Below are 23,685 nucleotides of genomic sequence, written 5' to 3' on the forward strand. Positions count from 1 at the left end.
AAGCATCGTTACAAAAATCGGCCTGTCTTGTCTCTGCACTTCCTCCCATGGCCTGTTCCTTCTGCCGAACTATATTCAATGCTTACATCAGGAGTTGGTCTCAGAGTAAAAAAATAAAAGATTCCATGATCTGACATAAAACGAGCCCAGAAGAACACCTGGCTACCGCACGCCAGGCACTGGAGAGCTGGATGAAACTGGGGAGTGTGGGTTCGATTTGATTCAGGGCGGAGCAGAAAACACAAGGTCTCAGGAGGCAACCATCCAAGTTTCCCAGCGATGGAGAGGAGGCTATTTCTGAGTGGAAGGAGCGCTCCTGGGCTTTTTATTGAGACTGGAGTGAGCAGGAGGGCAGCAGCCCTGCAGAAATGCCCAGGGTTTTTTGGTTTTTTGTTTGTTTGTTTTTAAAAAGCTCCCCCCTCCCCTTCCCAGGTCCCGAGGAGGCCTGTGGTAGGTGGTGAGCATGGTTTGTCCTGCCCCTGGTCCTGAAGGTGGCTGGATGGGCGGGGTCAGGTGGAGGCCGCGCCATCCGTGGTGGACAGCAGGTGAATGATTTGGGCCCGCTGGGCTGGGCTGATGTGCTGGCTCATGTACACTATGCTGTCCATGGCCACGTCAGGGTTGTCTTGAACCAGGCTGCAGAAGGAGGGGAGAAAAGGGCAGGGGTCATTCCTGCCAATAAGGCAGTGGGTCCTAGGTCGGCCCCTAAGAATCCCTGTGCAGGGCCATGTCATGTTCCTGGGCAGGTGACAACCCAGGGCTCCCAAATCTCTTTGTGCCGTGGTCACCATGGGTGTGATGCTCCCATGTGGCAGCACTGCTGGGGGCCAGAACACTTCACAGGACAGTGGACCCTGTCAGTCACTAGCTGTGTGACTGGGGACCCGGTATTTCCCCTAAACTTCAGCTTCATTCCCCAAATGGGGACCCACATGACCGACTACTCACCTCGCAGGAGCCCCCACTGGAATGGGGTGAGCAAATCCTTTGGAAAGGTTGATATTAAATGGGAGCCAGCAGCCTCTGGCTTCACAGTTGAGAATGTGGGTTCTCCCAGATGCACCCTAGCTGGGACCTTGGACAAGCTGCCCTATATATTCCAGCGAGGAAGACAGACCCCAAGCTGGGGACCTCGGCACTGAAGGCTGAGCTGTGGGGCCAGGACCATGCAGAGTCCTGGAGTCAGGCTGTCCCTCGGGGGTCAGGCAGCTGGAGCTAAATCCTGGCTCCCGCACTTGCCAAGGAGTCCAAGGGATGGATATGGCACGGGGGGACCACTCACCGTCTGATGGTCTTGAGGACGGAGTCTCGCTTCAGGCACTTGATGTTCTCGCGGATGGTGGAACGCAGGCCGGCGCCCCCCTGCCAGTGCTGCTCCAGCCACTGTACCACCACCTGGTTGTTATCCCACAGGTAGGCCTGGGGGAGGGGGAGGGGCAGCCTCAGCGCGGACTCGCGTCTGAGCAGGCCGGCCCTCGCCCTCGTCCTGCACCGCACCGCAGCACCCGCCCACCTGTCCTGCCCAGGCCGGCCCACCTTCACGGCCCCCTCGGTCTCCACGAACCACCGGCGGAGCATGGACTGGATGTGCATGTGGCTCAGCTCACTGCAGGCCTGCTGGATCTCCTGCCTGACCTGGTCCTCCAGCAGGAGGCGGCGCAGACGCCAGTACAGGAAGGGTCGTGAGGTCTTCCAGTTCACGATGTCCTGCAGACAAGCCCCAGGCCTGAGCCCTCCAAAGGGACGAGGCAGGCCCTGCACCACCTGCAAGCCCTGTGATCATTCCCATTTTACAGGCCGGGCAGCTGAGGCTCTGGGGAGATAGCGGGGCCAAGGTTTTCGCCAGGACTCTATGCTGGCTTACCAGAGGCATGGAGGGCTTAGGCTAGCTGGAAGGGAGCCCCCAACCACCCCCTCCACACACACAGTGGTGGTAGGTGAGCTTCGGATATCTTCTTAGGGGCAGGGCGATGGAGTGGGGCTTGTGTCGGGGTGGGTGCCGGGCAGGAACAATCCTTCCCAAATCTGGCCCCGTGGTTTCAGACATACATAGAGGTCAGATCGGTGGTTCCCAAACCTTGCTACCTGTGGGAATCTCTTGGATTTGCAGCCATACTGATAACGGGCTCCCACCCCCCAGATACTCTGATTTAATTGGTCCAGAGAGCCACTTGGGCACTGGGATTTTTTTTTTGTAGCTCCCCAGGTGTTTCTAACATATAGCTTTTGAGCCCAGATCCCCTCTGGTTGGAAAGCAGGGGACCTTAGGATGGGGCCTTCACGTAGCCCCCCCCCCCCTCCCCGCAGTGCAGGCTCTTACCCAGAGAGCACCCTTCTCCTGCAAGACCAAGGCCGTGTCGTGGAGGTCGGCAAACTGCACCGCCACCTGGTGGTAGATGGGCAGGAGCAGGTCCTCCCGGGCCTTCAGCTGGCCCTCCAGGTCCTTGCGGTCCTTGTCAGAGAGCTCGGGGGCTCCTGTGGGCAAAGGCACAGACCGGGGTTTGCAGGACAGGCCTGCGCTCTAATTCTGAAGGCACCCCCAAACCAAGCTGCCCGCAAGGCCTCAGAAACGCACTCACCATGGCCAGAGGGCACTCAGCGTGCAACTGTAAATGTGCCCCCATGGACTATGATCATTTACTACTTTCAACACATGTTGCAAAGTATAGAAATGGGATATGATAGGCAACCCTGTGCCAATTTCACACCTTAGATGAAACGGACAAACTCTTTGAAATGTACAAACTATAGATGCTATGCCAAGAGGAAACAGATCACCTGAAGAGTCCTATGTATAATCAAGATGAATTTGTAGCCAGAAACCTCCTATCAAAGCTTTAAAAATATAATGCCAATTCAAACTCAGAAAATGGGAGAGAATGTTTCCCAACTCATTCTAAGGGATCAGCACTAGCCTGACATCAAACCAAAGAAATCACACACACACACACACACACACACACACAAATCTTGTGAAGAGCACAGTTATAAAGACATCGCCCCCCCGACCCCCCCGATATGGACTTTTAAAGAGAATTACATCTAAGGTTACCAGAGAAACAAAGCTTATCACTCAAATAAAATCAGTAGCATACTTTACATCTGATGGAAAATTCCAAAGGGACGTTTTGCTGCGCAAATTCTCATCTTCCTCACTGGCCGCCAATACTTCCATTGTTGTATCTTGTGTGTGTTCAGAAATAAACACACTAAGGCATTAGGCATATTTTTTTAATGGTAAAGGGGCTGATTTCGCTATAGGAGCACGTCTCAAACATCCCACGATCTTTGGAGCTGTGTTTTGGCACGCCTGCTCTTGGTTTTTACCAGACTGGAATCCCGCAGGGGTGGAGCGGGCTGGGTCTCCCTTGCCCTCGGAGACCTTTGGCATTTCCAACCTTCTCACCTAGCTGCTCCACGAGCTTCTTGCAAACTGGGTCGATCCTTCTCATGGTCTTTATCTGATCTTTCTTTCGGTACCTAATCTCCACTGTTCCCTCCGGTTCCAGAATGCCGGCCCTGAAAAAGGAAGAGGGGGGTGGAAGTGTAGGAGATGTTTCCAATAGGCTACAGCCATGAGACGTGGGGGTGGAGACAGGAGAGCCAGAAGTCGGGATGTGAGTTTTTAGCTCTTTCACGGACTCACTCTGTGACCTGGGGCAAGTCAGAGGGGACTCTGGTCATCTGCTTCTATATCCATAAAATAGAGAGGGGCTGAGCCAACTTCTTAAAATCACATTTTCTGAACTCTGGAATCCCCTTTCAGCTCCGAGAGCACAGGACTCCTCTCCAGAACAGCCTAGCCCTCCCGTTCTTCAGCTACAGCCCTTTCTGGCTTTCCTAATCCCTGCTCTCCTAGGGCCAGGTACTGTTTCTGATCTCCTCCAAGCTCACAAAGGCACAATGAAGAACTCAACATGGTCTAGTATGAGCTGGCCCTCTTACTCACCCTCACACTGCCTTCTTCATCCTCTTTTGATAGCTTGAAAGCCCTGAGGAGTACTCTATGTAGTTCTGAGCTTCCTGGTGGCCAGAGTGAAAAGGTAATGATGACCCCCCCCCCTTGAGGCTGCTGAGTTGTCCTGGTGGGCCCATGATGGTCTAGGTGCACTGAAGGCAGGACAGGTTTCACTCATGTGCACCAATGTCTACCGTGATGCCTGGTACATAGTAGGTACTCAATAAATATTCACTGACTGAATGAATGAATGAATGAATAACAGACACAGGAAGAGGATGCCTATATTTGGGGCAAAACTACTCCTGAGGTCATGACATCCTACAAAGCATGTAGCTTAGAGTCTTCTCTTTTTTTTTTTTTTTTTTAGCTTTTTAACATTTACTCAGTTTTGACAGACAGTGAGTGGGGAGGGGCAGAGAGAGAGAGAGAGAAACACACACACACAGAATCCGAAGCAGGCTCCAGGCTCTGAGCTGTCAGCACAGAGCCCAATGTGGGGCTCGAATTCATGGACTGCAAGATCATGACCTGAGCTGAAGTCAGACCCCTAACCGACTGAGCCACCCAGGCGCCCCAACTTGGAATCTTCACTTTAAAGTTACTCAAACACCATGTGGTAAGTACTATTGTCATTATCCTTCCTGTAAACGTTCCTGGAATGAATGAATCCCTCCTTCACAAAGTGCCATGGTTTTCTTTCTCCTGAAGAACCGGGAACCTCTCATGCAAGTATTTATCAGCCAATCGTTCAGCCAGGATTTCCCACCCTACCGCAAGCAGTCAGACATTGTGTGAAGCCCTGTATAAAACTGAATAAAGCACAGTCCCTCCAGGAGCTCACCGCTTTGGCAGAGACTCAGAGCTCAGTGAGCACTAGATGCCTGGTTCTATTTCCCTTTTTATCCTGGCTGCCAGGAAGCTCAGGTGCTTTTGGTCTCCCCTTAAGTTTTGATTGTAAACAAAACAGACAACAGTTCTGTCGCCTCGAGCTCCAACCATTAACTCTCCTGATAAAATCCACCTTGCACTGGATGCTAGTTTGGGACTGGTAAAACGGGAGGCTCACCATCCTTCGGAACCTCAGAATGCCCCAGCAATCCTCGGCCAGCAGCTCAAAGGTAATGGGGCCTCAGGGCTGGGGGCGAGGGGAAACCAGGTCGAGGGTCACACACACACCTGCTGTCCTGGTCTGCGTACATTTCTATGTACAGGGGGTTGATGGAGGTGTCCACGACCACCCAGGAGCCCCCCCGCAGCTCAGCGTAAGGCGGGATATAGACGAAGACGGGCTGTTTGTACTGCCTGAAGCTGTCCACGATGTAGGCTCCAAACTTTAGCACCTGGTCATACATGTCTGAAAGCAAAGGAGCTGCCCGGTGAGTAGGCCTTGGGCCCGCGCCCCTGTCCATCGCCGAGCCCGCAGCCACCGTCATCCCTGGGGAGCCTGAGAGAGCGAGTTCAGCTGCACGGCTTCGCGGCACCGCGGAAAGGGCAGCAGACAGGCCCAGTGCAGTCTGCACCCCTGCTGTCCGTGTGACCTTGGCCATGCCACTGCCCCCTCTCTCGCGCTGGGGCCTCAGCGTCCCCATCTGTAAAAGGAAGCGTAAGGGAATCGCAAGGGTCCCTTCCTTCCAGCTCTGACTCCGGGAGGCCCGCACCGGGGACTGCCCGCCGCCCTGGCCTGCCGTTTCGAGCCCACAGAACCCTGTCCACCAATGACACAGACCCTTCCCTCCTGCCCACAGACAGCGTGGCCCGTATTTTCCACCAGGGTGAGGCTCTCCAAGAACCAGGCGCCTTCCGTGGTTAGGCTGCAATAATAAAATGGGCCACCATCATGCCGGCAGCTGACACCGTGTACCCATGATCAGCTCACAGCAAATCCTCACTTCGGACCTCTCCCAGGTTGGTCTTATTCTTAGCCCCTTCATGGGAGGGAAAGTTTCTGGAGTGGCCCATCCTGCCCTGCCCCTCACAGGGTGACCTCTGGCTAGTCACACTGGGAGCCCTCAGTTCCTCATCTGTGAAATGGGTGGATGTTCCCTGAACTGCTCTGGCCCTTGAGGGGTGGGGGTGGGGGCTCGACCACGATGGTGATGTGACAGCACCACTTTGAGGGGGTTTCCCTGTCCTGGGTGCTGACCCCACAGCTTTGGGACACCCCCAGGTGAGGTGGCTTTACCTTTCATGCCACCGGCAAACCCCCTCCAGTTGGCCAAGACCACCAGCGGCAACTTCTCCCGGTTGAAATCCTTGATGGCCTGGGCCGTCTTGAAGGCTGAGTCTGAGAACCACACTTGGCCTGCCTGCTGGATTATCTGGAACACAGGGTGGCCTGCATCAGACTCCGCAGTGCAAGAACAGCAAGGGGACGTGGGGACAGCTGTCTGAGCCATACCCTAGAGGGCAGGCAATCTGATCTGCGTTGGCACCCACATCAGGGCCAGGGCTCACAGGGAGAGCCCAAAGGTCATCTGCTAGGGGCCCTGCTTCCCCATCACACTGCAGCCCAGGGAGGTGTCTTCTGCCTCATTTATAGGCTCACAGGCATTCCAAGCCAGTCCAGGCCACGCTGAGTCTAGGACCCACCCTCTAACTCCTACGCTCCTCCTGGTATGTGCCATGGCCCAGCTAGAGTTAAGGACTGGACCAGGAGCGGAGGGCAGGAGGGACTCCCAGGGACCTGTTACCCCCTAAAGAAGAAAGACACTTATGTGTCCCACAGAGACGGTGCTGGACACATGCACCCCTAGGGCCAAGAACTCCCCTGAGGCTCCAACCCAGAGAGGCAGGTGTGTGACCATGCAGGACGCACTCGGGCTGCCTGAGCCAGCTGAGCTGGCAGTCCCAAATCCCCAGCCCTCTAACCTTGGCCTCGGAATCCAGGTTGGCAGGGTCTGCAGGCACCCTCACCTCCACGGTCCGAGTCTCTGCAGTGATCACTCCAACTGGGATCCCCCCTAGCCTGTGACGTAGAGCATCGGAGAGCTGGAAGCTGGGCAACTGCGCCCTTGGGTTGGGGGGTGGTTTGATGGGCCCACCCAGACCCGGCTGATACTCTACGGGCCTCCTGGGCACCTGGGCACTAAAGGCTGGGATGTGGGCACGCGTGCAGAAGCATGCACAGTTGTATTCTGGTGGGTTATTTTACTGGAAGGCAAAGAAGCTGGCTCCCAAGCAGTGCGAGCCTCTGCGCCAGCCGGCGGGCCAGGAAGGTGCTCCTGGCGCCCTCCTAGAGGCAGCCGCCATCGTGGTGACGGGGAGGGCCAGGCCAGCGCAGGGCCCAGAGTGGCACCATTGCTAGAACTTGCTGCGATGCCGTGTCTTGTCCGTACCGTTAAGGACAGCAGCGTGACGCGCCACCTCCCATGGGTGCTGAGCACCGGAAACATGCCTGATGCAGCAAGAGAATGGAACGCACCTCCCTCTCTCAAGGCACCGAGATGGGAACTGCCACACGCGGCCCGCAGCCAGCACGTGGGACGGGGCAGGTCCAGGAACCGAGGTGTACTTGGAAGCGGGTGGGGGCCGGCTCAGGGCATTCTGTGACGTTAGTAACTGCCACCTGCTTGCTACTGGCCAGCCCCGAGCTGGGTGCATCCCCGGGTCGCTCTGGTTTACGAGGCAGGTGGAGTGACAGTCTTTAAATAAAGGAAGGGCTTCCATGTAGAAGAGGCAGCGGGGTTTCACAAAATGGTTTTGAAATAAGACACTGATAGGGGTGCCTGGGTGGCTCCATCGGTTAAGCGTCCGACGTCGGCTCAGGTCATGATCTCATGTTTCATGGGTTCGAGTCCCGTGTCAGGCTCTGTGCTGACAGCTCAGAGCCTGGAGCCTGCTTCTGATTCTGTGTCTCCCTCTCTCTCTGCTCTTCCCCTGCTCATGCTCTGTCTCTCTCAGAAACAAGTAAACATTTAAAAAAAACGTAAAACGCTTGTGGAGAAGTGATGAGCTATCAGTCCTAGGCTTAATATTTAGCATTTTATACTTATTTATTGCCCAGGAGAGAGATAATAGCACCAACATGGACAGGAATAGCAGGCGCTACACTGAGGGAGCACTTAGGATATTTTAAGGGCTTAACACATGTCCTCACAGCAGTCCTCTGGGGGCAGGATTATCATTCCCATCTTGCAGATGAGGAGGTAAAGGCCCAGAGAAAGTGAATGACAAGGCTGGGCTTGACCTCAGATCCGACTCCAGAGCCAGACCTGTAGCAACTACACGGTGCCAGGATCGAAATGCTAACTTATATGGATAACTGAAAGGTAAATGATGAGGGCTCCGTGTTGGAGAGGAGCCTGCAGATAGCCGGAAAGGTCTAAAAAGATGAGGGTTGCACCACTGAGGAGTGAGCGGCTCAGCTCCAAAAGCATCCAAGTAATTAAGCCATCCACCAGCTCTCTGGAGACAAGAGGGCTCCTGACCATGGCCCTTGTGAAACAGAATTCAGTGGCAAGGGAGCCCTGCCCCAGGGGCAGAGGCTGGGGGCCGGGGTCCTGGCCCCCGGCAGGCCGTTGGCTGAGATGGCCTTCTGAGGCCACAGAAAAATCCAGACTTTATAAAGAAGTTCAGAACCCAGAAAACTATCCCCCCAAATTGGATTTCATTTCAGAAAACCCTGAGGCCAAAAGAAAAGTGTTCTTGGGGGCCCCCCAGGGGGAAAGGCTCCCTGGCTGGTGCCGGGGGTCCCAGTGCCTGGCGAGGCCAGGCGGGTGCAGGCTGCCCCGTCCCCAGCTTACCTGGCTCGTCCGGTCACCACCGTCTGGGCCCAAGGCGCCATGATTTCCCTGAAACTGCCATGGTCAAAGAGTCCACTCTGCCAGGACCCCTTCAGAGCTGTGGGCAGAAGGACAGAAGCGTAGGCCCCAGGCTCGGGTGATGACAGTGCCCAGGGTCTGCCTGGTGAGACAGACCACCGACTGTGACAGCCCAGATCCTGGTTTCTCCAGAAAACCACACAGACCCCAACCCCATTAAAAGAAAACAAAGCAAAAGTAAAACAAAACCCAGAAAACGTGGTTGCAGGAAATGCCCCAAGTCAGCAACTTGGCCCATTGGGAACATCCAACTGTATCAGCTCCCGCCAAGGCGAAACATCCAACTGTATCAGCTCCTTGCCAAGGGTCAGTGCAAGAGGCAACAAGAGCTGACAGGACCCAGGGAACCTCATCTCCAACGTGCCGGCAGTAGCTTAACTGGGGGGCGCCTTCAATTTCAGAGAGAAGAGGGGAGTCGTGGAGGGGAGAGGGTTGGGGGGAGATATGATGATGTCCGTTGCAGCCATCCCTTCAGAGGAAACATGGATGCCACGGTGTCTGTGCCTGTGGTGTGGACAAGGAGAAAGGAACCGGGTGATGTGAGGGTCACAAGCTGGGGGCCTGGAAACAAAGCAGCCCAACTCTGGTGTCTGCCCGAGGGCTGGCCTGACTGGATGGAGAAAAGGGTCAGAAATCAGTGGGATGTGTTTTTAAACAAAATAAAGCCACCCGCCTCAGAGCTCACAGGCAAGAAAGTGGGAGAGAAACACGGGGGTGGGGGGCAGCCAGTCGCGGGGTGTCCTGTGCCGGCAGTGCCCGGCGCGCTCCTGTCGGGCACGCCCCCTGCACCACGTGGAGGGACGGCATCTGAAATTCCAGACTCGGGATTGTGGTGACGGTGTAGCTCAGCTTTCCGGCTGTGTTCTGCCCGCTCAGAATGTAATCAGACACCTGCCAGGGACAAGCTTGCCCCTTTCAGAGAGAGAGAGGGAGAGGGAGGGAGAAGGCACGTGTGCAGGTGTGAGTGTGCACACCCATGTGCATACGAGTGCAAAGAAGAGGCGAGTCGTCAGTCCTGGGCGAACCCATGGAGGGCTGCCTTATTCTGATTCAGTCAAATGAAAGACAGAGAGAGGGAGGGAGAGAGAGGGTGTAGTCTTCTCTTTGAAACTCTGATGTCTGCCTTTTCCACCCAGGGAAGCACAGGGCGGCTCAGGGAGGGAGGCCGGGCCCCCGATGCACTTCCCCTCCATCCACCGGCCCGGGGACACGGAGGCTGTTTCTGCCCCTTCTTCATTAGGAAAAGCACGGAGAAAACTCCTCCCAATCCTCCACTCCCTCTGCATCTGATCTCAGGTGGCCCCTCCAGGATATGTGACCTGGAGGGATCAGTGCTTCTACCGGAAGGCCCCTTCACCCCTTCTTTTCAGAAAAGGAGCCCAGAAGCCAGGTCTCCGGCAAAGCATAAGGACTTACTTGGGTGAGGTCGCCCTGCAAGGAGCCACCGGGGGTCGTAGGGGGCCTTGGATGGGTAGAATTCAATTTCTCTGTCAATGGGGTCCGTGGGTGTGATGATGGGGACTGGACTAAGATTATCCTAGAAAAGAAAATCACCTCAGTCTTCTGTGCTGGTCAAGAATGCCCGCCATCTACCTCTCTCCTCCGACTATGATTATGCCCGCCTATGCAGCAGAGCCCAGCCCGAATTAGGCGGTCATCACCAGGATGAGGAGCGTTTGGTGAGGGCCTGCCGAGGTGCCCACGCTCAACACCACTGTACTGAAGCACCACACTAACTCCCTGGGGTAGGCGCTAGTGTTATCCCCACTTCACAGATGAGGAAACTGAGGCTTGTAAAGATACAGAGACTGTCCCAAGATCTCACAGCTAGCGAAGAGGAGGCCAGGAATCAAATCCAGCCTGACTGCAAAGCTTCTGGATTCTCTATTGTTCAGCCTACCTCTTTGGATGAGACCCAATGCCACCCCCCTTTTAAAAAAATTTTTTTAATGTTTATTTTTGAGAGAGAGAAACAGGGTGCACGTGGGGAAGAGGCACAGAGAGAGGGAGAGACAGAATCTGAAGCAGACTCCAGGCTGTCAGCACAGAACCTGACGTGGGGCTCGAACCCACGAACAGTGAGATTGTGACCTGAGCCCAAGTTGGATGCTTAACCAACTGAGCCACGCAGGTGCCCCATTAAATGAAGGCCAGCCACAACGGTAGCACTTCCTGTCTCCCAAACTTTCCTACCACCCAGCAAATAAACCTGATGACAAAGTCTTCCAGACTCTAGGCTGCAGAGAGAGGGGATACTGAACCTTTGGCATATAGGACAGGTACTCCAGGATGGTATACACGCCCTCGAAGTCGTCTGGCACGGTGATGTGGGAGACGCCGTTGTAATGCATGATCTGCACGCCGCCCAGCTGGTTGTTGGAGGTGTAGACCTCTCTGCCCAGGACCTGCTTTGACACGGCAAGGTTAGCACGGGCCCACCCGGCTCAGGCCCCTTCCGCCTGCTTGGAAGTCACCTCCCTCAGTGGTCGTCAACCCTGGCTGCCCCTGACAGTTATGTGGGAGCTTTCAAAAATCCCAATGCCCCGGCTGCGTCCAGATCAATTACAACAGACTCTCTGAGGCTGGGACCCTGGCATCAGTACTTTCTCCTTAACCTCTAGGTAGTTGGAACTCCGCAGCCTGGTTTAAGAACCACTGATTAGACCGATGACTTCGGTCTTCTCAAAAGCGAAACCCTACCAAGCATTTCTGATTTGGCAGGTTGGCCCCAAGGCCCGAGAATCTGCATTCTTGGCAAGTTCCTGGGCGCTGCTGCTGCTGCTGGTTCAGGGACCGGACTTCGAGAACTTCAGTGGGAGTTTTTCAGACATTATATTACGAAGGCTTTACAGCAACGTGGGGCATGTTTTGTACAGTGAAAACAGAATACCAAACTGCATTCACCAGGGGTAGACAGAAGATAACAGGGAAATACCAAAATTTTAGTAGGTGCAAAATTACTTTTTGGGGGAGGTGGGCCTTTTTCCAATTTTCTGCAATATGTAATGCCACCTTAATAATTTTTAATTTTTTTTTTGACAGAGCACAAGTAGGGGAGGGGCAGAGAGAGAGGGAGACACAGAATCTGAAGCAGGCTGCAGGCTCCGAGCTGTCAGCACAGAGCCCAACGTGGGGCTCGAACCCATAAACGGTGAGATCATGACCTGAGCTGAAGTCGGACATTTAACCGACTGAGTCACCCAGGTACCTGCACTTGAATAATTTTTTAAAACTTTAAATTGTCAGTACACAAGAGAGTTTTACCACAAGAGCCTAACACTTAAAAACATTTTTTTTTTTTTTGGCTCATAGGAGACCTAGATGAGTACAAATTAGAAAAATAGCTCCTCCATCAGTAGAAATGACCCTGGCTTCATACTGAGAAAAGCACCCATCAGGAGCCAGTGGAAGTGTTAAATGCGCCCTGGCTGCACACGCCCGCCCTCCACAGGCTCCTTCCCTGTCACCTTGTTCAGGGCACCTACTCCCGTCAGGATGATGTGCGAATTCTCCACCTGGATCACTCGCTGGCCCAGCCTCACCAAGTATGCCCCGATCCCAATGGCACGGCACGTCACCTGTGGGGACAGCAGCCCTTCTGAATTCCCGAGGCAGGGGTGGCCCGCCCCCCACAGCGGGGTGGGGGCAGGGCGGGAAAGCCCAGGAACCCACTGGGCACACGTGGAGGGCACAGTTTGGCCACTGGCCGCCTGACTGGCGGGCAGATCACACAGACCCAGGCCGGTTCTTCCGGCTCACCCGACCCTGGCTTCCAGAAAGAATGCAGTTAACAGAGAAGAGTGTTGTGAGGACAGACAGCAGACACACAGAATGTTCTGGTTGTTGCTTCATACAAGGCAGAGCTTATATGTCGTTCTTCTGAGCCATGGTGGCTTCTCACATGATCAAAGGGTGTCTGGGAGCATGTGCAAAACCGGTGATATCTGACTACAGTTTATACCAAGGTAAGAGTTTTGTGCCAATGTCAATGTCCTGGGTATGATATGTATTGTGTAGGATACTGCCTTGGGGGAGCTGGGTGAGGGGGACAGGGGACCTCTCTATACTGTCCTGTCACTCAGGTGAGCCGGCCATAAACTATTTCAAAATTATATATATATACACACATACACACATACGTACATATATGTCATCATATATAATTATATAGATGATATAATTACAATCATATACATAGTGCCTATATAATTGTATATGTCACCACATATATTTTTTATATTATACACATAAAATTATATGACATGCATATATTAATATAAATATATTATTTCTATAATTATACAAACATTATATATATCATATATTATATGACATATATTTATATAATTATATGTGGTGACATATAATTATATAATTATATAATTATATAATTATATATAGATCATCTATATCATATATTATATGATATATATTTATATAATTATATGTGGTGACATATAATTATATAATTATATAATGATATATAGATCATCTATATAATTATATATGATATGCATCATCCATGTAATTATATAATATGTGATATGTCATAATGTATATATAATTATGATATATTTGATATATGTCATCATATGTAATTATATGTGTCATATATCATGATGTCACCATAATTATATATACACATTATGACATATATATATCATTTATATATCATAATATTTAGTTATATATGATATGTAAATGATATATATGATACATGTAAAATACATATTTTGGAATATATAAAATACATATCTTTAAAAGATATTAATATATATATATTTGAAATATACATGAAATATATGTAAATGAGATCCAGAACACAAATCTAAGGAAGACACTTGTGGCCACATTTTCCACCTCGGAACTGAAGATCCGACATTGAATGTAAAGATAAGGTCTTGAATGACAATCTACCATAAAAGACTAGTATTATCAGAAACAGCAAATATTTTTGAAAAGGGCAAGGGTGGGAGGGGGGAGATATTCATTCAGTACCAATTAAAACAGACAAAAGTTCTTCTAAATACTTAGAACCTTTTAAATAAGAGGAGATTGAACCCTGAGTCAAACACAACTATAAAAAGATACCTTTTGAGATGATTGTTAAACCTGACTGCAAGCCAGGTTTCAAGGATATTAAAAAATTGCCATTGATATTGTTGGGTGTAATAACAGTGTCGTGATTCTGTAAAAAAGCATTAGGGGGGAGGTCTTTATCCAGTAAAGATCCACACTGGGCATCCACAGATGGAAAGACAGGCCAGGGGGCTTGCTTTAAAATGTCCCCAAACAGGAGAGCCGAGGGACCGCGGACCCGGGACGAGCTGCCAGCTGACCATCACTGGAGCTGCATGATGAATGCACAAGGCTCCTTCCTTCCGTGACGCTTGTAAAGACTCCATAAGGGAAAGGAGAAATGGAAAATGACATAAAATAGGAGACTCACCAAGCTCATGGTGACGATCTCGTCGTAAGCTCGGGAGGCCTCCCCTGCAATCATGCCCGAGCCCTTGAGATTCTGCACGCCCAGGCCACTGTCCTTCCCGATGATATCCGTGATGACATACCTTCACACACCAAACATGGACTCAAGACCACGTTCCAGCCCAGAAAAGTCAAGGCTGACCCAGGACTGGGGGCAGAAGGGACTAGCAAGGTGAGGGAATAGAAAGTGATAAAGCAGAGGTCTAGGACCTTCACAATGGGTCCTGAAGCTTCTAGAAGGGCATCAATAATTATCACCCTTCCGACCAAAATAAATGTTGCCCTCACTCTGCCTACCTCCAAAAACTATCTAGAACTATCTAGCGTTTGGTCTAGAGAGAGATGGGGAAAGCTACTTCGTTCACAATCAACCAGTCAGTCAAGATTCTACGGCCATAGAAGTGTAAGCCACTATACAGCCCAACCTGTTAGAGATTCACAAAGCACTGCAACAGTTAAAGGTTCTGAGAAGGTCTGCAGTAAAGATGCTATTTAGATCTTTAAATCCAGTGATCCTCTACTGGAGATTATGGAGATTTTTCTTCACCCACCCCCCGCAAACATATCACCAACTAACATTCCAGAAAACCTAGGCTGGGAAATTCTGATTTTGTCAAACTCACTAAAAAACAACAACAACAAAGAAACAAAAAACCCATAACATTCCCTGGAAAAGACAGCTGGTGGCCTTGGACCTTCTCACTGGAGCAGACTCCTGCCCTGCCCACACCTTACCCACCTGCCAAATCACTGCTGTGTCCGTTTGGCTAATTTGGGCATCAACGTGAGCCTGCAACCCCAGGAACGGCATGGGAACCCATCTAACTCCTGTGTGATGTACTATTTTATGAGAGCCGTGACTCATTTTGGGGTGTCAAGAATGGGCTCACCCTGGAACATGCCCCAGGTGTCTTAAGTCCTCAGTGTCTGGAAAGCTCAGGGCTCCCCACTATACAAACACCACCCCCTCCATTTGAAAACATCACCCACATACAAAGACGGGGCTTGCCCATTAGCAGCAGAACTCACCCACAGGCAAAACGAAGGAGCTTCTCATCAATGACTTACCTGGACTCTCCGTCTTCCTCAACATGTTTACAATGGACAGAGTTTAGGGAGCTGATGCTGGCGTAGTCTTGGGGCGTCAGGTACAGGTATTTAAATCCCTTAAAAAACATACATATCCTCCCGTGAGGCCATGAATCCAGTTCTTGTACTCGACAGCCAATATTTTTTAATAGAGAAACCACAGTACTATAGGGTGGAGGTTAATAACAAGTTAACAATGTGTTAATAGCGTAGCTAACATGTCTGATGTTAATACTGTATTTAAAAATTTTTTTTCAATGTTTGTATTTGTTTTTGAGAGCTAGAGAGAGACAGAGTGTGAGCGAGGGGGGAGGGGATGCAGAGAGAGAGTGGGAGACACAGAATCCGAAGACAGGCTCCAGGCTCTGAGCTAGCTGTCAGCACAGAGCCCGACACAGGATTCGAACTCACAAACTGTGAGATCGTGACCTGAGCCGAAGTCAGACGCTCAACCGACTGAGCCCCCCAGGGGCTCCTGATGTTAATACCATATTACTAACAGCTATAAACTGAAGAGACCTCTGATCAGTGCTTCCTACTCATCCTTGCACACAACCTCACATTCTTCCTGCTTTGAATCAGATCCTCCATGCTCTTTTCACTGTTGCTGCCCTGAAGGGACTTTATTTCCCCTTATCGCCAGCTCCCTCTGCCAAACTTTATTATATAGCACATGCACCATACATATATATGCTTTTTACATGAAAAGAACAATTTTTGCCCCCTTTGGCAGGGACAACACCACCCTCTTGAATGTATGCTCTGGCTGCAAAAAATAACTCGGTCTCCCGCACTTCCCCATCATGAAATCTGTGCTCTTCTCTCATTCGCTGTGCCTTTTATCACGGCTGGTGTCTCTCCGTCTCCCGGTTGACTTCTGAGAATCCCCTGAGGCCGGGGACAGTGTCTTGTTTGCCGCTGTAGCCTCCGTGTGCCGCGCATTCAGGAGCTGCTCAGGCTGTATGAGCTCAGGCTTTATAAACTTCTCTTCCTTATCCTTCCCCTAAGGTGCCTTTTTAGACATTTTGTCCTAATTGCCACCCTCTTTCATGAAATCTTAACACTGATATACTTTATATGCTTTTTATGTGCCATACATATGTCTGTCTTTATACACAAAGGCCACTAAGACTTTTTCCACCCCTCGTGTGGACGCGATCACCACTGTGCTGGCTTCGGACGTACTTTGTAGGGGTCTCCTGGGTCCACCCAAGCCACCTGGAACATTTGCTTGATCTCCTCTGCAAGGCCGATACAGGCCCCACTGTTGGCCGCGAGGTAGATCTTGGGGATGCCCTCTGCCCGGGCCATCTCGGACGCTCGCAGATACAGAAGGTCTTCTCCCAGGCTGAAGCACCCAATTCGGAAGGTGATGTCATTGGCGATGACAATCGCCTCCCGCCCTTCAGGATACTCGCGGGTCTTAAACCTCATCTTGAAGGCCACCATGCCCACCTGCAAGGGGATGAACACACAAGGAAAAATGGTTCGTTTCTTCAGGGGGATGTTTTTGGGAAGGGGCTGGGCTTTGCTGAATTCTTGCCTCATTCCCTCCAGGGAGGCGGTTCATCTCCACCAGCTGACCCTGAGGGTCCAGCACGAGCTCTGTGTAGGTCAGAATGTCTTTGGGGCAATTGTCCGTGGAGCCCCACAGTTTAAAGAGAGCCTGGGGACAGGGAGAAAGAGAAAACTTCAAGTCAGCGTTAGGGAGACGCATTTTCTAGTTCTCTTTGTTTTTGAATCAGCCACTATTTAAAGTACACAGAGGGGTGCCTGGGTGGCTCAGTCGGTTAAGCAACTAACTTCCGCTAAGGTCATGATCTCACGGTTTGTGAGTTCGAGCCCCTCGACAGGCTCTGTGCCAACAGCTCAGAGCCTGGAGCCTGCTTCAGAATCTGTGTCTTCCTCTCTCTCTCTGCCCCTCCTCCACTCACACTCTGTCTCTCTCAAAAATAAACATTGAAAAAATTTTTAAGCACACAGAAAAACACGCAGAATAATAAATACCCAAGCACCTACCTCAGGGTTTTGTCAAATCCTATTTTTTCCATGGTTGCTTGTGAATTTTTTTTTAAAGGAATAAGAAAAATGCAGTTGAGGCCCCTGGTGAAGCCCTCCCCAATCGCCAATAACCGTTTGTCTTGAATTTAGTGTCTACAAGTCCTGTGCATGTTTCTATGGTTTTCATTATATATGCACACTTTTAAACCATGCAGGGCGCGTGGCTGGCTCAGTGGGAAGAGCATGCAACTCTTGATCTCAGGGTCATAAGTTCGAAACCCATATGAGGATCAAGGGTCGTGTGCTCAGGGAGCCTGGGTGGCTCAGTAGGTTAAGCATCCGGCTTCAGCTCAGGTCATGATCTCACAGTTTGTGGGTTCAAGCCCCACGTCAGATCTGTGCTGGCAGCTCAGAGTCTGGAGCCTGCTTCAGATTCTCTACCTCCCTCTCTCTGTGACCCTCCCCTGCTCGAGCTGTCTCTCTCTGTCTCTCTCAAAAAAAAAAAAAAAAAAAAAAGAGCCATGTGCTCTTCCCACCAAGCCAGCCAGGTGTCCTGCATGACTTCAACTTTAAATAAACAGTCTGGCCCTGGACACATCTTTCTGCACCTTGCCCCATCGGCTCCCCTATAGGTTTAAGAGCTTTATCCTTATTGAGAAATTTAACTCTGGATCATTTTTTTCTGCTAGTCAGCTTCCATGGTGTGAATAGATAATTTAATTTACTTATTTATAATCTTTCCTAAGGAACATTAGGCTGCTTCCAATCCTACAGTATTAACAATAAGGCTGTAATGGGCATTCTGATGGTCTCTTATTATAAACCCCGATGAAAGTCTCACCAGGTAAGTACCTAGGAGTGGCATCATGGGGTCATTGGGTTTGTGAAGCTTCAAGTTTCCTCAATATTATCTAATTGTTCTCTCATTTTAAAAAAATTTTATGTTTATTTTTGAGAGAGAGACAGAGCACAAGTCGGGGGCGGGGGGCAAAGACAGAGGGGGAGACACAGAATCCGAAGCAGGCTCCCAGGCTCTGAGCTGTCAGCACAGAACCCAATGCAGGGCTCGAACTCAGAAATGGTGAGATCATGACCTGAGCCAAAGTTGGACGCTTAAGCAACTGAGGCCCCCAGGTGACCCTGCTCTCTCATTTTTTAAAACCCTTTATAGTTCCAGTAAGAAGGCAGAAGAATGCCTTTGCTCCATGCACCAGCCAATACTTAGTTTTGTCAAATATTTTGATGTTTACTTGTCTGCTGGGTGTGAAGTTATACTGAGTTATTGATCTGCCCTTCACTGATTATTTTTTTATGTTTATTTATTATTGACAGAGAGATACAGAGCATGAGTAGGGGAGGGTCAGAGAGAGAGGGAGACACAGAATCCGAAGCAGGCTCCAGGCTCTGAGCTGTCAGCACAGAGCCTGGCGTGGGGCTCGAACTCACAAAGTGTGAGATCATGACTTGAGCCAAATTTGGACCCTTAACTGACTGAGCCACCCAGGCACCCCTGTCCTTCACTGATTATTAAGGAGAGCCTTTGAATACATTTACTGGCCATGTGAGTTTCTTTTTGGCCAGTTTCCTCCTATTTATAACTCCTGCCCATATTTTTTATAGTTTTGCTTATTTTTATTTTAAATTGATTTCTACGTGCTCTTTAGATAATCTAGTTGTAATCTCCTGCTGATAACAGGCACTGAAACATATTCTTCCAAGATGGGGCTTATCTTTCCTTTTTTGTATCAAGAACTTCAAAATTTTAATATAGTCAAGTTTATGGGTCTTTTCCTGTACAGTTTATGCTTTAAACTGACTCCGAGTGGCTTTAATCTTCTTGAAATTTATTTCTGTATACTAGAATTCTGTATACTATTTACTTTTCCTGATTAGATAAGCCCTCCCTGACCCATGCAGGAGAAGTTTCAAGACACCCAGGGGATGCCTGAAACCCCAGACAGTACTGAACCCTATAGATGCTGGTGTTCTATACATATATCCGTATCATAAAGTTTCATTTATACATAGGCACAGGAAAATCAATAATAAGAGAATAATTATAACCATATGCTATAATAAAAGTTATGTGAACATAGTCTCTCTCTCTCAGTGTCTTATTGTACTAAATGCACCCTTCTTCCCGTGATGATATGAGATGACGACGTGCCTATGTGATTCACTCAAGTGAGATGCACGATGTAGGAACCGTTACATAGCATTGGCTAGCGCTGAGCTTCTGACCACATGTCAGAAGGAGGCTCATCTGGTTCCAGACCGCCGTTGACCACAGGTAACTGAAACTGTGCAAAATGAAGCCACAGATAAGAAGGGGCTACTCTACCTTTCCATGACATTCATTCCCTGATTCACAATCCCACCTCTGCATTCTGTCAAGGTTCTGTTTATGAGTGGGTGTGATTTTTGGCTCTGTGCTGTTCTCCTGGTCTATCTGTCTAGCTCTACTACAAGACGCCAATGAGTTCTGCTACTTTAAAACAAGTCATGACATTTGTTAAGAGGAGTCCTCTTGACTTTGTTCTTTTTCGATACTGTTTTTGGTATTTGCAAGCTTTTGCTTTTCCATACAAATTTTTCAGTTCCGCCAAAAAACTGTGGAATTACACTGAATTATCCATTTGGGCAGAAATAATGTCTTTACTATCTTTCCACCATCCATGAGCATGATATATCCCTCCATTTATATAGGCTTAAAATAGGAGTTTAAAATTTTCCTCTACAAAGTTTTGTTAGGTTTTTGGTTTGATTTATTCCAAAATAACCTTATCTTAATGTTGTTAATAGTATTTTTTCTCAATTACATTTTATGATTACTGCTGGTCTATAAAAATGCACTGAAGTTTTATATACTAATCTTGTACCTAACAATCTTGCTATACTATCTCACTGGTTCTTGGATTTCTTATATAGACAGGTTTTGTTTTTTGTTTTTTGTTTTTTTTTTGCATTTCAGTCTTTATGCCTTTTATTTCCTTTTCTTGTCTTATTGCACTGGCCAGGAACTTCAGTTAAAAAAAATGTTGAATAGATATAGTTAATATACATCTATCTATCTATCTATCTATCTCTCTCTCTCTCTCTCTCTTCTAACATTTCACCATTAGGAGCTATTAATTTGAGACTAATATCTTTTATCAAGATAAACTCCCTTCTAGTCCTAGTTAATTAAAAGTTTTTATTATGAACAATGTTATCTTGTCAAATGCTTTTTTTTGTACCTATTAAGAAATCTAAATTTTTTCTTAATCTATTAGTGCGGTAAATTACTGTAAGATGGCAATCGAATGGCCATTTTGCTGTGGGCTGGGGGAGAGCAACAGCCCCCACCCACAGACCTGGAATGTCCCGGGCCGTTTGAAAACAGCCAATCATGAAGCTCCAGTTTCCCCTCACCCCGACAAAGGAGGCAACCAATCCCACCCCGCCATGGCCCAAAAATGCCCTCACTTGGTAATCTGCCCTCCCGAGACCAAACCCGGAACTCTTTCACCCATAAAACACCTGCCCTCCCATACTGGGTGAGACTTCCCTGACTCAACCCCTACTCGAGTCACAGAACCTCGCCCGGGGGCCACAGACCCCAATAAAGGCTTTCTTGGCTCCATAACTTGGTCTCTCTCTTTCCTCTTGTCTCTGCCTCCACATATTAAATCTTACAATTACATTAATAGATTTCCTAATATCAAATCATATAAGCAGTTACCAGATAAACCCTAATTAGTCCAATTAAAAAAATCATTACTGGATTTCATTTACTAATATTTCATGATTTTTGTGTCCACTTCATAAATGAGACAAAGTATTTCCCTTCTCCTAATGTTCTAATCTAGGATTCCATATTAAGGTAATAATAACCTGATAAAGGGAAGAAGCCTTCCATTTGTTTTTTTCTATTTGCTAAAAATTTGTATACAAAGGTAATTATCTATTCTTTGAAGGCTAGATAGAAATTGTAAAACCATTTGGGCCCAATTTTAGTAAATAGACTTTTTGAACTATTATCCAATTTCATTAATGCTAATAATCTATTTCTATTTTCTACTTCTTGAGTCAGTTTTGATAAGATATAGTTTTATTGGAAATTTTCCTTTGTTTTTAAGTTTTCAAATGTATGGGTTGTCCATAGTATTCTGTTTCTTTATCTAAAAGAAAGCAGATTGATTTGCTCCTGATTTGTCTTTTTCATATCCTACGACCCTTGAGGTCAAAGGCAAAAGGATACAATGACATTCGTAATCATTCAAGTTTCTATTTAATTAAGTACCTACTGAATACATATATTCCTTTGCAAGGAATTAGATATTATTAACTTTGCAAAATAGACACTATTATTAATGCCACTGCACGGAGAAGGAGACTAGCCCAGAGAAGTGAAGGAACTTGTCCAAGGATACACAGAAAGCAAAGGACAGATGTCGATTCCAGCCCCCACGTCCGAGTGACTGCAAAGAACAGCTTTTCCTACTGGTCAGCCTCTCCTATGCCTCAGGTGAACAGACACTTCCCGGCCTACAGGAGAAGGTCCGCAGTCATGGATTCACAAACATCATTCACAGGCAATGGGAGAGATGTAAACAGACCTCTGTATAACCAATGCCAGCTTGTCTGGTCTCCCGGGAAGGCTCTACTACATAAAAAAAGTAAAGGCAAGGTAACAATACTCGAAGGAAACACTAAAATGTTACTGCAGTAACAATGGTGACCAGATTACATCAGGATGGAATTTTATTTTCTGAGTCCTATTTTTCTCTCTTTTACAACGAACAGTTTAATCACCAGGAAAACACAACAAGACTATTTTTTAAAAAGTAGAGGGGCGCCTGGGTGGCTCAGTCAGTTGAACATCCGACTTTGGCTCAGGTCATGATCTCACAGTTTGTGGGTTCGAGCCCTGCGCTGGGCTCTGTGCTGACAGCTCAGAGCCTGGAGCCTGCTTCAGATTCTGTGTGTGTGTGTGTCTCTGATCCTCTCCTGCTCATGATTGGTCTCTCTCTGTCTCTATAAAATAAATAAAAATATTTTTTAAAAAGTAGACTAAAAATTCCTTAAAGCGAGTGAGTGACTCCGCCCTCTTCCTCAAGGTCCACCTGCCCACAGGATGGTGCCTGGTAGGAGGCAGGCACATCCCTTAATAAATGAGCTCTTAATAAATGAGCTTTAAAAAGACCAGAAGGAAACCCATCAAAATTATTAAGCAATGCGTCTCTAGGACACGGAACTGAGTCACTTTTTTCTTTTTTTTCTACGCTCCGTTATCTTCCAAAGTTTCTACATTGTATTACTTTTTACCATCGGGAGGAAAATAGGCTCATTTGAGGCAAACCAGTGGGAAGGCATTCTCAATGTGGAGTTCTTTCTCTTCACAAAGACCTTGTTCTTTAGACAGTGGTCTTGAGAAGAGCAGCTAAGGACAAAGACGGAGCTGCTGGAAGCCCTCGGGGGGGCCCGGGGTGCTGCCGCAGGACTTGCCTGCCTGAATATCTCCGGGAAGTCGTACACGTAGGTGGTGCCCAGGGACTGCGCCTGGAATCGCTTGGCCTGAAGCAGATCCTTGGTCACGTACGGAGTGTTGATCAGCATCCCGTGCTGGGGGCCCTGTTTGTTGCCGAAGGAGTGAAACATGATCTGGGAAGACAGAAAGAAAAGCAGAGTGAAGGATGAAGGAGGGGGACTCACAGAGGACCACGCTCCTGCCCAACTCAACCCTCCCCTCCCCACTGGAAAGGCGGCGGAAAGAAGCGAAGCAGGTCATGTCACATGACACGGCGCACGCCCCAGAGAGCTGCTCTTCCTTTCTCTGCCCCTGTGGGCAACCAGGACAAGAAGCGACAGTCCAGTCACATAGCTCCAAAAATGTGACTATTGTAGTACTCCACACACGCGCAAAACTGGCGAAATCTGAACAGAGTCAGCATCTGTATTACTAGCATGGTACCCACGTCCACTACCTGTCATGACAAGGTCCCATGTTCATGCTGCTACCACTGGGGTGAGTTGGGGGAAGGACACTGAGGAACTCTCTGCAGTAATTTTTCCCCCCTCTGGACTATTTTTCCATCCTCCCAAGGCTCTTTAATCGCTTTTAAGCAATAAAAAGTTATATATGTAAAAATGGAAGTCAGGGGGATATTTGATTCAGTTTACAAACATCTGTTCTAAAGCAAGGCTGGCAATATTATCCTCAATGGGGAAAAACTGAGAGCATTCCCCCTGAGATCAGGAACACGACAGGGGTGTCCACTCTCACCACTGCTGTTTAACATAGTGCTGGAAGTCCTAGCATCAGCAATCAGACAACAAAAGGAAATA

The 23,685-nt window shown here is 48.9% G+C and overlaps 1 protein-coding gene across 13 annotated transcripts in view; it reads right to left on the bottom strand.

The window, feature by feature from the left end:
- Positions 1-263: 263 nt before the first annotated feature.
- The window catches only part of ACACB (acetyl-CoA carboxylase beta), a 125,155-nt gene continuing 101,733 nt past the window's right edge, over positions 264-23,685 (bottom strand). For 10 of the 13 annotated variants that reach the window (XM_029921370.1, XM_029921373.1, XM_029921374.1 and 7 more), the window contains 17 exons: positions 22,846-23,001; positions 16,901-17,023; positions 16,543-16,812; positions 15,337-15,434; positions 14,231-14,351; positions 12,249-12,359; positions 11,043-11,186; positions 10,198-10,318; positions 8,704-8,800; positions 6,830-6,926; positions 6,144-6,279; positions 5,138-5,315; positions 3,407-3,519; positions 2,321-2,475; positions 1,537-1,707; positions 1,283-1,419; positions 264-636 (listed from right to left, as the gene is read on the bottom strand). In XM_029921370.1, the coding sequence (XP_029777230.1) occupies positions 510-636; positions 1,283-1,419; positions 1,537-1,707; positions 2,321-2,475; positions 3,407-3,519; positions 5,138-5,315; positions 6,144-6,279; positions 6,830-6,926; positions 8,704-8,800; positions 10,198-10,318; positions 11,043-11,186; positions 12,249-12,359; positions 14,231-14,351; positions 15,337-15,434; positions 16,543-16,812; positions 16,901-17,023; positions 22,846-23,001 (2,355 nt within the window). In that variant the 3' untranslated portion in view covers positions 264-509. The other 3 variants (XR_003902362.1, XM_029921379.1, XM_029921378.1) reach the window with 3 other exon arrangements.

Source organism: Suricata suricatta, chromosome 14, assembly GCF_006229205.1.
Source record: "Suricata suricatta isolate VVHF042 chromosome 14, meerkat_22Aug2017_6uvM2_HiC, whole genome shotgun sequence".
Lineage (NCBI taxonomy): Eukaryota > Metazoa > Chordata > Mammalia > Carnivora > Herpestidae > Suricata > Suricata suricatta.